The 14,078-nt window shown below is 39.7% G+C and overlaps 1 protein-coding gene across 4 annotated transcripts in view; it reads left to right on the forward strand.

Annotated features, from left to right (window-relative positions):
• Positions 1-14,078, forward strand: part of LOC144645257 (calcineurin-binding protein cabin-1-like) — a 56,241-nt gene that overhangs the window by 16,990 nt on the left and 25,173 nt on the right. For all 4 annotated transcript variants that reach the window (XR_013569255.1, XM_078504744.1, XM_078504745.1 and 1 more), the window contains 8 exons: positions 919-1,005; positions 1,440-1,526; positions 1,782-1,888; positions 2,149-2,227; positions 10,289-10,383; positions 12,570-12,770; positions 12,894-12,990; positions 13,867-13,938. Coding sequence is in view for 3 of the 4 variants with exons in the window: in XM_078504744.1 (XP_078360870.1) it covers positions 919-1,005; positions 1,440-1,526; positions 1,782-1,888; positions 2,149-2,227; positions 10,289-10,383; positions 12,570-12,770; positions 12,894-12,990; positions 13,867-13,938 (825 nt within the window). In the remaining variant the exon portion in view is untranslated. The remainder of the gene's footprint in view (positions 1-918; positions 1,006-1,439; positions 1,527-1,781; positions 1,889-2,148; positions 2,228-10,288; positions 10,384-12,569; positions 12,771-12,893; positions 12,991-13,866; positions 13,939-14,078) is intronic.

Genomic DNA, 14,078 nt, shown 5'->3' on the forward strand with positions numbered 1-14,078 from the left:
GGATCAGTTACCTCAAAAAACATTTGAATGTTTAAAGGGCGAGATAACAAGAAGATTTAAGCAATGTCTTCTACCGACTTGGTCTTCAAAACACAGCAAATTACAAGCAACCGCCTGGTGGGAACTAGAAGCGATTTTTTACGAAAGCACTTGTTTTGGCGCCAAGGAAAGGCCTAGTGCTGGTCAAGTGGTGCAGTTGTTTCAGAATGTCAAGACTAGGCCACCGTGTCGTGACATTCCACTGCCTGCGAGCCAAAGTACCGCTATTGAGTGCAATGCAATAGCACGAACACGACGGTATATAGTAGAAGGCGAAGTACAGATTTCTCACTTCGCAAAGTACAGATTTTTCATTTCGCAAAGTACAGATTTCTCATTTCGCAAAGTACAGATTTTTCATTTCACAAAGTACAGATTTTTCATTTCGCAAAGTACAGATTTCTCATTTCGCAAAGTACAGATTTTTCATTTCGCAAAGTACAGATTTTTCATTTCGCAAAGTACAGATTTTCATTTCGCAAAGTACAGATTTTCATTTCGCAAAGTACAGATTTTCATTTCGCAAAGTACAGATTTTCATTTCGCAAAGTACAGATTTTCATTTCGCAAAGTACAGATTTTCATTTCGCAAAGTACAGATTTTCATTTCGCAAAGTACAGATTTCTCATTTCGCAAAGTACAGATTTTCATTTCGCAAAGTACAGATTTTCATTTCGCAAAGTACAGATTTTCATTTCGCAAAGTACAGATTTCTCATTTCGCAAAGTACAGATTTTCATTTCGCAAAGTACAGATTTTTCATTTCGCAAAGTACAGATTTCTCATTTCGCAAAGTACAGATTTCTCATTTCGCAAAGTACAGATTTTCATTTCGCAAAGTACAATTTCGCAAAGTACAATAAGCCTATTTTTTTCAGGTTCAACGACTGTACGAGTCAGGTTATTATGAAGATGTTGTGCAGCGCCTGATGCCCACACTCCATCAGCCACAGCCAAAAACCAAGGTACGACAAAGACGTAAAGCTATTGCAATCACGAAGGCATCGCCACGGTTCTGTACAACTTTTCACTTTACTCAGAAGATGACTTCCACCCGGGTTGTTGAATCGTCATTCAAATGATTTTAGCTTCAGATCTGTAACTTACCTTCGAAACTTACACAATGAAAAGATGGTTTAGAAGTTTCATCTGACAGCCAACATCAGGGCCATACCTAGCAGAAGGGGGAGGGGGGGGGGGGGCAGTTGCCTCCGCCAGGAAAACTAAGAAAACTAAAGAAAAAAACTAAACTTAAAAGAAATAAACAACAGTTGCCCCCGCTAGGAAAACCTGCCTCCGCAGACAAAAAATCCTAGGTATGGCCCTGAACATATGTTATAAACTTGAATAGATTGTTTGTGAATTTGTTTTATGATATAGGCCTTAACTGTGTTTTCAGGTCAGTGAGCTTGGCATGTCCATTCCTGAAAGACCAGCTCAGCTGTTGTTACTTCAAGACTCGCTTATCAAGCTTAAAGACTACGAGGTTTGTGAAAAAATGTCAGCTCTGTGAGGATAATAGTGCAGGGTGGTATTACAAATACTTTGTCGAGAATAGGTATCTACAGTAATTGCCAGCGGTGCTACAACATGACACATCCTTAGTGTTCTTAACTGACGTAAACGTGTCAAACTTTATTTCACAGCTCTGTCGACTGGCAGCGATAAAGCCCGATTCACTTTAGTCACACATTTCCTTTTTTACGAGTTCATGATGTTTTCTTTCCTTGGGTTATTGCAGCAATGTCTCACGTGTTCTGAGGTTGCTCTCAACGAGGCTGTGTCACAGATGAGTCCGTGCGAGGCCTGGACCACAGCTCTGTCCAGGCTCTTTGGATGTATTGATAGGTAAGGCCTAAAATAATCTCTCTGATTTCATTTGCTGCATAAAAAAGTTTATACTGTAGCCTGTTATTGTTTAATGTTTGCGAAGTGCAGTGTTTGTGTTAAAAGAGTTTCCGGTAGTTTTGATCAAGCTACCTATAATTTACACAACATTCGCTTTTCATTTAGGGATATTAACGGCCTTCGCAGTCAGATGGAGCAAGCATCGGCATTTATTAAATGTTCTCGAAGATAACTTTTTTTATTATTATTATTTATCTCAGGAGTATTTTGGAATGCAAGGACGTGCTGGAGAAGATTCCTCAGGATAAACTTAGCAGATTGACTCAAAATGTTATCAAGGTAAGGTGCTCTGACTGCACTACGATACTTGTTAAACCAAAAGTACTGGGAAACCGATGTCTTTTTTTTTTCTGCAAATATGCACAGTTTCACCCTCCGCACCCATGCAGCCATGTAGCTCTACACCTGCGCAGCCTTTCCCCGGCTGTGCTTCAGAAAAGGTGTGATTCTTTATTTATACAATGCGAGAGAACATCTTACAGAAAAAATGCACATACATACTTTTTACATACACCTTAGTGTAATAACATTGTTGTAGCAAAATGAAAAAAAGCCACATAGGAATTAATTAGCTTGATCATCATAGCTGAATGCGTTTATAGGAATCTCACGAGTTTATATCTGTACACATTTTTTATGGTTCTATAAGATAAATTGGTTTAGGTGTATTTTGAGGCGTTAAGGGTTCATTTCGTCAGGCAAATTTCAAACATATCGTTGCAATGCCTAATTACAGCAAGGCGCCCAAAAGTGTGACCACTTTTAATTTATTCACATTCTTTCGTGCAGATTTAACCCAATCAAAAGCCGCGGATAGCTTGCAGTTGACTTCTGATTGGATTAAATCTGCACGAAAGAATGTGAATAAATTAAAAGTGGTCACACTTTTGGGCGCCTTGCTGTAATTCCTATTTGCTTTTTTTTCAAATGTGTCCCAAAATTGGATATGATATTTTGGTGGAGTTTTTTCTGCCTCGACTAACTCGACCGGCCAATCAAAGCCTATATAAAAGGGATATAGGAATACTAGTCCACAGAGAGAATTATAAGGATCTATTACCACCACTCAACTCCGCTACAATCTTCTCCGCTACAATCATTACTTCACTGCTCTACTCTATTCTACTCTACCCTTCTCTACTTTATACTGCTGTACTCTACACCACTCTACTCTACTCGACTATACTCTATACAACTGCACTCTACACCACTCTACTCTACTCCACCTCGACTTGACTTGACTCAAGTACTACTCTACTCCACCTCTACTCTACTCTTCTCGACTCGACTCGACTCGACTCGACTCGACTCCACCTCCACTGGACTGGGCTGGACTCGACTCAACTCGACTCTACTCCACTATACGTTATACTACTGTACTCTACACCACTCTACTCTACTCCACTCTACTATACGCTACTCTTCTCGACTCTACTCCACTCTACGTTATACTACTGTACTCTACACCACTCTACTCTACTCCACTCTACTATACGCTACTCTTCTCGACTCTACTCCACTCTACGTTATACTACTGTACTCTACACCACTCTACTCTACTCCACTCTACTATACGCTACTCTTCTCGACTCTACTCCACTCTACGTTATACTACTGTACTCTACTCCACCTCGACTCGACTCGACTCGACACGACTCGTAGGGCCGTAAAAGCGTAAAGTTTAGGAGGAAAACCGGCGTAGGGCCGTAGACGTGTACAGTTAAGAATTCAAACGTAGGGCCGTACAAGTGTAGAGTTAAGAATGAAAGTGTAAAGCCGGTTAAGAATGAAAACGTAGAGCCATAAAAGTGTAAAGTTTAGAATGAAAACGTAGAGCCGTGTAAGTGTCAAGATTAGAATGAAAACGTAGAGCCGTAGAAGTGTCAAGTTTAGAATGAAAACGTAGAGCCGTAGAAGTGTCAAGTTTAGAATGAAAACGTAGGGCCGTAGAAGTGTCAAGTTTAGAATGAAAACGTAGAGCCGTAGAAGTGTAAAGTTTAGAATGAACTGAAACGTAGAGCCGTAAGAGTGTCAAGTTTAGAATGAAAACGTAGGTCCGTAGAAGTGTCAAGTTTAGAATTAAAACGTGGAGCCGTAGAAGTGTAAAGTTTAGAACGAAAACGTAGAGCCGTAGAAGTGTTAAGTTTAGAATGAAAACGTAGAGCCGTAGAAGAGTCAAGTTTAGAATGAAAACGTTGGGTCGTAGAGGGGTAAAGTTTAGAATGAAAACGTAGAGCTGTAGAAGTGTAAAGTTTAGAATGAAAACGTAGGGTCGTAGAGGGGTAAAGTTTAGAATGAAAACGTAAAGCCGTAGAAGTGTCAAATTAAGAATAAAAACGTAGAGTGGTAGAAGTGTCAAGTTTAGAATGAAAACGTAGGGCCGTAGAAGTGTCAAGTTTAGAATGAAAACGTAGAGCCGTAGAAGTGTCAAGTTAAGAATGAAAACGTAGAGTCATAGAAGTGTCAAGTTTAGAATGAAAACGTAGAGCCGTAGAAGTGTCAAGTTTAGAATGAAAACGTAGAGCCGTAGAAGTGTCAAGTTAAGAATAAAAACGTAGAGTCATAGAAGTGTCAAGTTTAGAATGAAAACGTAGGGCCGTAGAAGTGTAAAGTTTAGAATGAAAACGTAGAGCTGTGAAAGTGTAAGAATGAAAATGTAGAGCCGTAGAAGCGTACCAGTAAGAATAAAAACGTAGGGTCGTAGAAGTGTCAACTTTAGAATGAAAACGTAGAGCCGTAGAAGTGTCAAGTTAAGAATGAAAACGTAGAGTCATAGAAGTGTCAAGTTTAGAATGAAAACGTAGAGCCGTAGAAGTGTCAAGTTAAGAATGAAAACGTAGGGTCATAGAAGTGTCAAGTTTAGAATGAAAACGTAGAGCCGTAGAAGTGTCAAGTTTAGAATAAGAACGTAGAGCCGTAGAAGTGTCAAGTTAAGAATGAAAACGTAGATTCATAGAAGTGTCAAGTTTAGAATGAAAACGTAGGGCCGTAGAAGTGCAAAGTTTAGAATGAAAACGTAGAGCTGTGAAAGTGTAAAAATAAAAATGTAGAGCCGTAGAAGCGTACCAGTAAGAATAAAAACGTAGGACCGTAAAAGCGTTAAGTTAAGAATGAAACGTAGGGCCGTAGAAGTGTACAGTTAAGAATGACAACGTATAGGGCCGGAGAAGTGTCAAGATTAGAATGAAAACGTTGAGCCGTAGAAGTGTACAGTTTAGAATGAAAACGTATAGGGCCGTAGAAGTGTCAAGATTAGAATGAAAACGTAGAGCCGAAGAAGTGTCAAGATTACAATGAAAACGTTGAGCCGAAGAAGTGTAAAGTTTAGCCAGAATGAAAACGTAGAGCCGTAAAAGCGGAAAGTTTAGAATGAAAACGTAGGCCGTAAAAGCGTAAAGTTTAGAATGAGAAAGTAGAGCCGTAAAAGCGTAAAGTTTAGAATGAAAACGTAGGGCCGTAAAAGCGTAAAGTTTAGAATGAAAACGTAGGGCCGTAAAAGCGTAAAGTTTAGAATGAAAAGGTAGAGCCGTAAAAATGTAAAGTTTAGAATGAAAACGTAGAGCCGTAAAAATGTAAAGTTTAGAATGAAAAGGTAGAGCCGTAAAAATGTAAAGTTTAGAATGAAAACGTGGGGCCGTAGAAATGTACAGTTAAGAATGAAAACGTAGGGCCGTAAAAGCTTAAAGTTTAGAATAAAAACGTAGAGCCGTAGAAGTGTACAGTTAAGAATTAAAACGTAGAGCCGTAGAAGTGTACAGTTAAGAATGAAAACGTAGGGCCGTAGTGCACAGTTAAGAATGAAAACCGTAAAAGCGTAAAGTTTAGAATGAAAACGTAGGGCCGTAGAAGTGTACAGTTAAGAATGAAAACGTAGAGCCGTAGAAGTGTAAAGTTTAGAATGAAAACGTAGAGCCGTAGAAGTGTACAGTTAAGAATGAAAACGTAGGGCCGTAGAAGTGCACAGTTAAGAATGAAAACCGTAAAAGCGTAAAGTTTAGAATGAAAACGTAGGGCCGTAGAAGTGTAAAGTTTAGAATGAAAACGTAGAGCTGTGAAAGTGTAAGAATGAAAATGTAGAGCCGTAGAAGCGTACCAGTAAGAATAAAAACGTGCGGCCGTAAAATCGTTAAGTTAAGAATGAAACGTAGGGCCGTAGAAGTGTACAGTTAAGAATGACAACGAATAGGGCCGGAGAAGTGTCAAGATTAGAATGAAAACGTAGAGCCGAAGAAGTGTCAAGATTAGAATGAAAACGTTGAGCCGTAGAAGTGTACAGTTTAGAATGAAAACGTATAGGGCCGTAGAAGTGTCAAGATTAGAATGAAAACGTAGGGCCGTAGAAGGGTTAAGTTTAGAATGAAAACGTAGAGCCGTAGAAGTGTTAAGTTTAGAATGAAAACGTAGAGCCGTAGAAGTGTACAGTTAAGAATGAAAACGTAGGGCCGTAGAAGTGCACAGTTAAGAATGAAAACCGTAAAAGCGTAAAGTTTAGAATGAAAACGTAGGGCCGTAGAAGTGTAAAGTTTAGAATGAAAACGTAGAGCTGTGAAAGTGTAAGAATGAAAATGTAGAGCCGTAGAAGCGTACCAGTAAGAATAAAAACGTAGGGCCGTAAAATCGTTAAGTTAAGAATGAAACGTAGGGCCGTAGAAGTGTACAGTTAAGAATGACAACGTATAGGGCCGGAGAAGTGTCAAGATTAGAATGAAAACGTAGAGCCGAAGAAGTGTCAAGATTAGAATGAAGACGTTGAGCCGTAGAAGTGTACGGTTTAGAATGAAAACGTATAGGGCCGTAGAAGTGTCAAGATTAGAATGAAAACGTAGGGCCGTAGAAGGGTTAAGTTTAGAATGAAAACGTAGAGCCGTAGAAGTGTTAAGTTTAGAATGAAAACGTAGAGCCGTAGAAGTGTAAAGTTTAGAGTGAAAACGTAGAGCCGTAGAAGAGTCAAGTTTAGAATGAAAACGTAGGGTCGTAGAGGGGTAAAGTTTAGAATGAAAACGTAGAGCTGTAGAAGTGTAAAGTTTAGAATGAAAACGTAGGGTCGTAGAGGGGTAAAGTTTAGAATGAAAACGTAGAGCTGTAGAAGTGTAAAGGTAAGAGTGAAAACGTAAAGCCGTAGAAGTGTCAAATTAAGAATGAAAACGTAGAGTCGTAGAAGTGTCAAGTTTAGAATGAAAACGTAGGGCCGTAGAAGTGTCAAGTTTAGAATGAAAACGTAGAGCCGTAGAAGTGTCAAGTTAAGAATGAAAACGTAGATTCATGGAAGTGTCAAGTTTAGAATGAAAACGTAGGGCCGTAGAAGTGTAAAGTTTAGAATGAAAACGTAGAGCTGTGAAAGTGTAAGAATGAAAATGTAGAGCCGTAGAAGCGTACCAGTAAGAATAAAAACGTAGGGCCGTAAAATCGTTAAGTTAAGAATGAAACGTAGGGCCGTAGAAGTGTACAGTTAAGAATGACAACGTATAGGGCCGGAGAAGTGTCAAGATTAGAATGAAAACGTTGAGCCGTAGAAGTGTACAGTTTAGAATGAAAACGTAAAGGGCCGTAGAAGTGTCAAGATTAGAATGAAAACGTAGGGCCGTAGAAGGGTTAAGTTTAGAATGAAAACGTAGAGCCGTAGAAGTGTTAAGTTTAGAATGAAAACGTAGAGCCGTAGAAGTGTAAAGTTTAGAGTGAAAACGTAGAGCCGTAGAAGAGTCAAGTTTAGAATGAAAACGTAGGGTCGTAGAGGGGTAAAGTTTAGAATGAAAACGTAGAGCTGTAGAAGTGTAAAGTTTAGAATGAAAACGTAGGGTCGTAGAGGGGTAAAGTTTAGAATGAAAACGTAGAGCTGTAGAAGTGTAAAGGTTAGAGTGAAAACGTAAAGCCGTAGAAGTGTCAAATTAAGAATGAAAACGTAGAGTCGTAGAAGTGTCAAGTTTAGAATGAAAACGTAGGGCCGTAGAAGTGTCAAGTTTAGAATGAAAACGTAGAGCCGTAGAAGTGTCAAGTTAAGAATGAAAACGTAGATTCATGGAAGTGTCAAGTTTAGAATGAAAACGTAGGGCCGTAGAAGTGTAAAGTTTAGAATGAAAACGTAGAGCTGTGAAAGTGTAAGAATGAAAATGTAGAGCCGTAGAAGCGTACCAGTAAGAATAAAAACGTAGGGCCGTAAAATCGTTAAGTTAAGAATGAAACGTAGGGCCGTAGAAGTGTACAGTTAAGAATGACAACGTATAGGGCCGGAGAAGTGTCAAGATTAGAATGAAAACGTAGAGCCGAAGAAGTGTCAAGATTAGAATGAAAACGTTGAGCCGTAGAAGTGTACAGTTTAGAATGAAAACGTATAGGGCCGTAGAAGTGTCAAGATTAGAATGAAAACGTAGAGCCGAAGAAGTGTCATGGATTACAATGAAAACGTTGAGCCGAAGAAGTGTAAAGTTTAGCCAGAATGAAAACGTAGAGCAGTAAAAGCGGAAAGTTTAGAATGAAAACGTAGGCCGTAAAAGCGTAAAGTTTAGAATGAAAACGTAGGGCCGTAAAAGCGTAAAGTTTAGAATGAAAACGTAGGGCCGTAAAAGCGTAAAGTTTAGAATGAGAAAGTAGAGCCGTAAAAGCGTAAAGTTTAGAATGAAAACGTAGGGCCGTAAAAGCGTAAAGTTTAGAATGAAAACTTAGGGCCGTAAAAGCGTAAAGTTTAGAATGAAAAGGTAGAGCCGTAAAAATGTAAAGTTTAGAATGAAAACGTAGAGCCGTAAAAATGTAAAGTTTAGAATGAAAAGGTAGAGCCGTAAAAATGTAAAGTTTAGAATGAAAACGTAGGGCCGTAGAAATGTACAGTTAAGAATGAAAACGTAGGGCCGTAAAAGCTTAAAGTTTAGAATAAAAACGTAGAGCCGTAGAAATGTAGAGTTAAGAATGAAAACGTAGGGCCGTAAAAGCGTAAAGTTTAGAATGAAAAGGTAGAACCGTAAAAGCGTAAAGTTTAGAATCAAAACGTAGAGCCGTAGAAATGTACAGTTAAGAATGAAAGCCGTAGAAGTGTAAAGTTTAGTCGAGTGGAGTGGAGTGGAGTAGTGTTAAGTGGAAACACGAGCGTCGAGTCGAGTAGAGCAGAGTCGAGTCGAGTCGAGTAGAGTACAGTCGAGAAGAGTAGAGTGGAGAAGAGTACAGTTGAGTCAAGTGAAGTGGAGTCGAGTCGAGTCTAGTTGAGTCGAGTAGCCTACAGTAGGGTAAACTTGAATGAAATATAGCAGAGTAGAGTCGAGTCGAGCAGCGTTCAGAAGAGTAGACTCGAATAAAGTATATTATACTAGAGTAGAGTAGAGTAAAGTAGCGTAATAGTATAGTAGACTCGAATCAAGTATAGTAGACTAGAGCAAAGTAGAGTACAGTACAGTAGAGTACAGTTGAGTCGAGTGGAATAGAGACGAGAACAGTCACATAAGCTTATATAAACGTACAGTAGCGTGGCGGAGACGAATAAAGAAGTGTTGAGAGTAGAGACCAGTCCAATCGACAATCGTAAAGTAGAGACGACTAGAATATTGTTAGTAGAGTAGAGTAGAACAGAGTGTAATCTAGTAGAGACGAGTTCAGTCAAGTAACGTACGTAGATGCCGGAGTAGAGTACATGATAGTAAAGCAGATTCAAGTGGTGTCCAGCAAAGTAGGGTACAACAGTTGGGTATCCACGTATTGCGTCGAGTGGAAAAAAGTTGTGATGGTGTAGTAGAGTTGAGTTGAGTTGAGAAAAGTTGTTATTATGTGGTAAATTTGCTTTGAGGGATAAGAGTAGAAAGTTTACTCGAGATGATAAGAGTAAAGATGTGATGTTAGTAGTTGCGTAGAGTTGAGAAAACCTATTATCATGTGGTAGGGTTCAATCAAGATAATGAGAAGAGTTTTGATGGTCTAATAGACTTTATTGTGGTTGAGAGTGAATCGAGTATAGTTGAGTACTTACAGATCAACCGGAATGTCACTAAAAGAGGACTAATAACGTACATAATAACTTAATGTAAAGGCAGTCGAGCTAGTCGACATACAGAAAAAACTCCACCAAAATTTTCTATCCAATTTCGTGCCAGGTATATTTTTTTTCATTTTGCTTTTTCCGATGATAACCTTATTGCAGTTAGGTGTACCTTGTAAGTGTCCCCAAAAAAGGTTTGGTCGGAATTATAATGATTGTACACACAACCATCGCTATCGACAGCTGGTAAATCAGTTATCTACACATCAGTAACCATCTAAACACATCTACAACCTACGCAGATCTACTGCTGTAACATACTACTGGCATGTTATGACTTTGTCAAACATAACAATACAGTCTTTTCGTCCGTCTGTGTACAGGTTTTAGAGGCTTCCATGTACGCTTCTGAAAGCAGTTCTGATCCACCGCTAGCAACAGCTAAACCCTGGGTTCTACTCTACAGGATCATCAAACAGTAAGTACGGGCTCTTTCATTACTCCAGAAAATTTGGGGAACCTGGGTACCAGCTTGATATTCAACCAATCAGATGCTAAACCAAAACCAATCGCCACTTGGTCACACGCAGGGTTTTCCCGCGCTTGGCGCTTGTAAGTTGTATTAACTCGACGTTCTCATTGGTTTATCGGACTGTTTACGTATCGTGATTGGCTTTTGGTCTTACTAAAGACCGCTTCATTTATAGTTGTGTCCACATTTTTGGTACTTAAAGGGAGACTGTCACGAGCTTACTTCAAAAATTCAAGAACCTGTATAAGTGGTCTAGTGTTGTTAAAAATTACCGTGCTAGTGTACTGAAGCTTTAATTTATGTGATGCCATCAAAAATTTGAGATCTTAACTTGAAAAAGTCAGGTTGATTTTTTCAAGTTTTGCCCTTGTGGTCTGGAAAAACAACAAAAACTTACAACTCCTTCCTTCTTCCTTCATCAACAATTTGCTTTATTTATTTATCTCGATGTTCTAGGCACATTCTATGTACAAGCTATATTGTCTCACCAATGTTAGTACAGTCGAAGCTCTCATAAAGGGACACCCTCGGGACGCGAAAAAAGTGTCCGCAACTGGAGCTGGCCGCTTACGAGAATGGTTCTTGTAAGCGGCCACTAGAGGTGTAGGGGATAGATGGCCGCTTACGGGAGCTTGCCCAGCTAACATAATGGTAATATGCATGTTAGTGGTGTTTCGAAATGTAACCGGACGTGGATGACGACAAAACAAACACTAAAATATGGTACTGTAATTAAAGTGTGACGAACGGCGATGTGAAGTTGATTGATTAATACAAGATACAGAGGTTTATATATGATTTTCTTTGCAGTGTCCGCTTACGGGAGCTTAAAAACAAAGAAAAAGTCTAAGTCGTAATCTAGGAAAGTGTCCGCGGCCGCTTACGGGAATGTAAAAATACAGAGTTTGTATGGGAGTAAAAACGGGGTTTCTAACAAGGTGGCCGTAAGTAGAGCTGTCCGCTTACGAGAGTGTCCGTTAAAGGCTGGTTCTCATATGATCGTCCCGATCGTCTCTGTCGCTTCTGTCGTTTGCAAAGTCTGATTTGATTGGAGCAGGCAAACTTTTTGAAGCGACAGAAGCGACAGAGACGATCGGGACGATCATATGAGAACCAGGCTTAAGAGAGCTTCGACTGTGGGCGCTTTCCATTCGACCAAAAATTCCCGAAATTTCGAAACAATGACGAATGGTACAGAAATTTCCTGGAAAAGTTTCCAGAAAATCCGGAAAGTGTTGACCTTCCGAAATGCGAACCATTCAACCGAAAACCCCGGAAATTCCAGAAGCAAAATCAAATGGAACTGAAAGTTCCCGGAAATTGTTTTCGAAAATTTGGGTCTACCTTGCGAGGTTGTCCTCTTTTCCGGAAATTTTGGAAAAAGCTACCATTTTACACTCAGCCCATGTTCCTTCGGCAGAAAATTTAGCGATTTGTACAGCTGAAAGCAGTTACATGTGTTAAGGAAGCATTCTTGAAACTTCAAACAAAAAATTCAGGTGAACTCGGTTGTTTTTCGTTGATGTTTTGCAGGCGGCAGCAAAGAAATGTACAAATATTTATAACGCGCGTGTAGGCTACGCCATTGTTTTGCTCATTAAACTTTTTGGGTTGGCGACGTTTTCGTTGCTTGTAGTGTGCCTTTTTAAAGGTCCCTGTATTTGTGGCCACGATGTCATTCATGGCGTTTATTTCCAGTGCTCGGAATGCTTTTTATTTGCAAAAATATTGAACTATATGTGCAGGAAACCGGCCACAAAGCATTTATTTAATGCACCGTAGAAATTTCCATATTAGACGCACAACCAAATCATATGCAAATTTTGTTTTGCCTTCCGTGCAGTCAACCGGAAAAGTTGGAAAATGCTGTTCCATTTGCCAATGGAATTTTTCGGAAACTCAAACCAGAATTTTTGGTCGAATGGAAAGCGCCCTGTATTTTTTCCTGAAAAGCAGAAAATTACCCGTGACAGTGACCCTTTAAACGATCCATCAAGCTCTTGCTCCAAGCTTGTGCACGGACAGAACTTTCGCAGTGAAACATTTATTTGACAGCCTACCTTACTTTGGTTTAATTCCCTGCCATGCTTAACATTTTCGTTCATGTCTTCTAATATGTTTCTAATTTAAAGCCAGGAGAAATACGAAGAGACAGCAGACAAGTCGTCCAAGACATGCGTACAGACTGTTCCTCCACCTGTGGACACTCCAATGCCTGAGACTGCGAGCACGGATAGTAATGTGAGCAGCGTCAGTGTTATTAGTGACATGCCTGCTAGTAACATATCACCGTCACTGCAGTTTCTGCGCACTGCACATGAACATCTTGGCAGGTAAGTAAAGGAAGTGATTATTACGGTGTCTGAGAATGATTCTATTTTCTGCACACTGCCCAGCTCTCAGCTATTCTGTGTGTCAACACTCATGAGTTTTATTTTACTTAATTTTTTTTCAAGGCGTGGCTGGTGTTGCAATAACGAAGGAGTGTTTTTGTTGCTTAAAGTGGAGGTTCTTACAGAGGAGCTTGCAAAACCGGTCGTCCCCGGCAGAGAGGTTTGTTAGTTATGACACTATACCCTTCATTAGATGTTAACCACAAACAGTTTAATTCTTGTTGATCAAATTAAATTCAGCTCAAAAAAATAGTAACTTATTTTGCATTTGAGTCAGTTTCGGCCACTTTAAAACTTTTGTTGAGTGTTCCACATTGTTTTAGGGTAGCGCTAGCGATTTTCAGGACATTTTGTCGAAGCTAATTCTGTAAACTGAGCGTCACATTCGACAGAGCAGTCAATCAAAAGACTTATGCAATGTATTGTAACCAATCAGAGCAAAAATCATGTAAGAGCAGTTTTCAATGAAGTGTCGTAAAACCAGAACCAAAGAAATCACTCTGCCCAATCACAAAGGCCACAGACAATCCATTGAACCAATCAAAAGCGAAGCAAACACAGGTAGCCGACGTAAACGCGGAAAAACATACGTGAGCAAGTCACGATTGGTTTTAGTTTTATTTCTGATTGGTTAAAGTGGCGCAAGATTTGTAACCCAATCACTAATCACGTGATTTGGCTTCCGCGATTTTCCCGCGCTTCCTGCAGGTCATGTGATTTTGTTTCGAGTCCTGTTGGGTTCAATGTACCATCTACCTCTACCTGGATTGACTCAATGAAAACTGTATTAGGGACCTTCAGATGGGAGTACGAGTACGAGAACGACTTTCCAATTTCAATCCAGTTAAATTCTCAGAAACCTTACTCCTCCCTGTTGCTGACCAGTTTAAAAGAAGGCTATCCGTACATGATGGTGTAAAATGTGATAGTCGCACTCCGATCTGAAGGTCCTTATTTGTATAAAGAAGCCAGTTTTTGTAAAACTGTTCACGTTAGACACCTGATTTTAATCATGTGATTCTTTTTCATTCTGCAGGAACTAGTTCGTGATCTGGAACAGTGTTTCTTGTGTCTTTATGGACATCCTTCTATATCTAAGAAAGCCAAGGTATGTGGATATTTTCATGTACGAACTACAGTTGTTAGGGTCCTGAAATGGGATAGGAACAGCCACAGGGTGGAATTAGGGATAAGCTCCTAACAATAAAAAATGCTCTGACCTGGCTCGTGTCTTACAGTTAATTTCAC

The sequence above is a fragment of the Oculina patagonica genome, chromosome 3, assembly GCF_052425735.1.
Source record: "Oculina patagonica isolate OP01 chromosome 3, crgOcupat, whole genome shotgun sequence".
NCBI lineage: Eukaryota > Metazoa > Cnidaria > Anthozoa > Scleractinia > Oculinidae > Oculina > Oculina patagonica.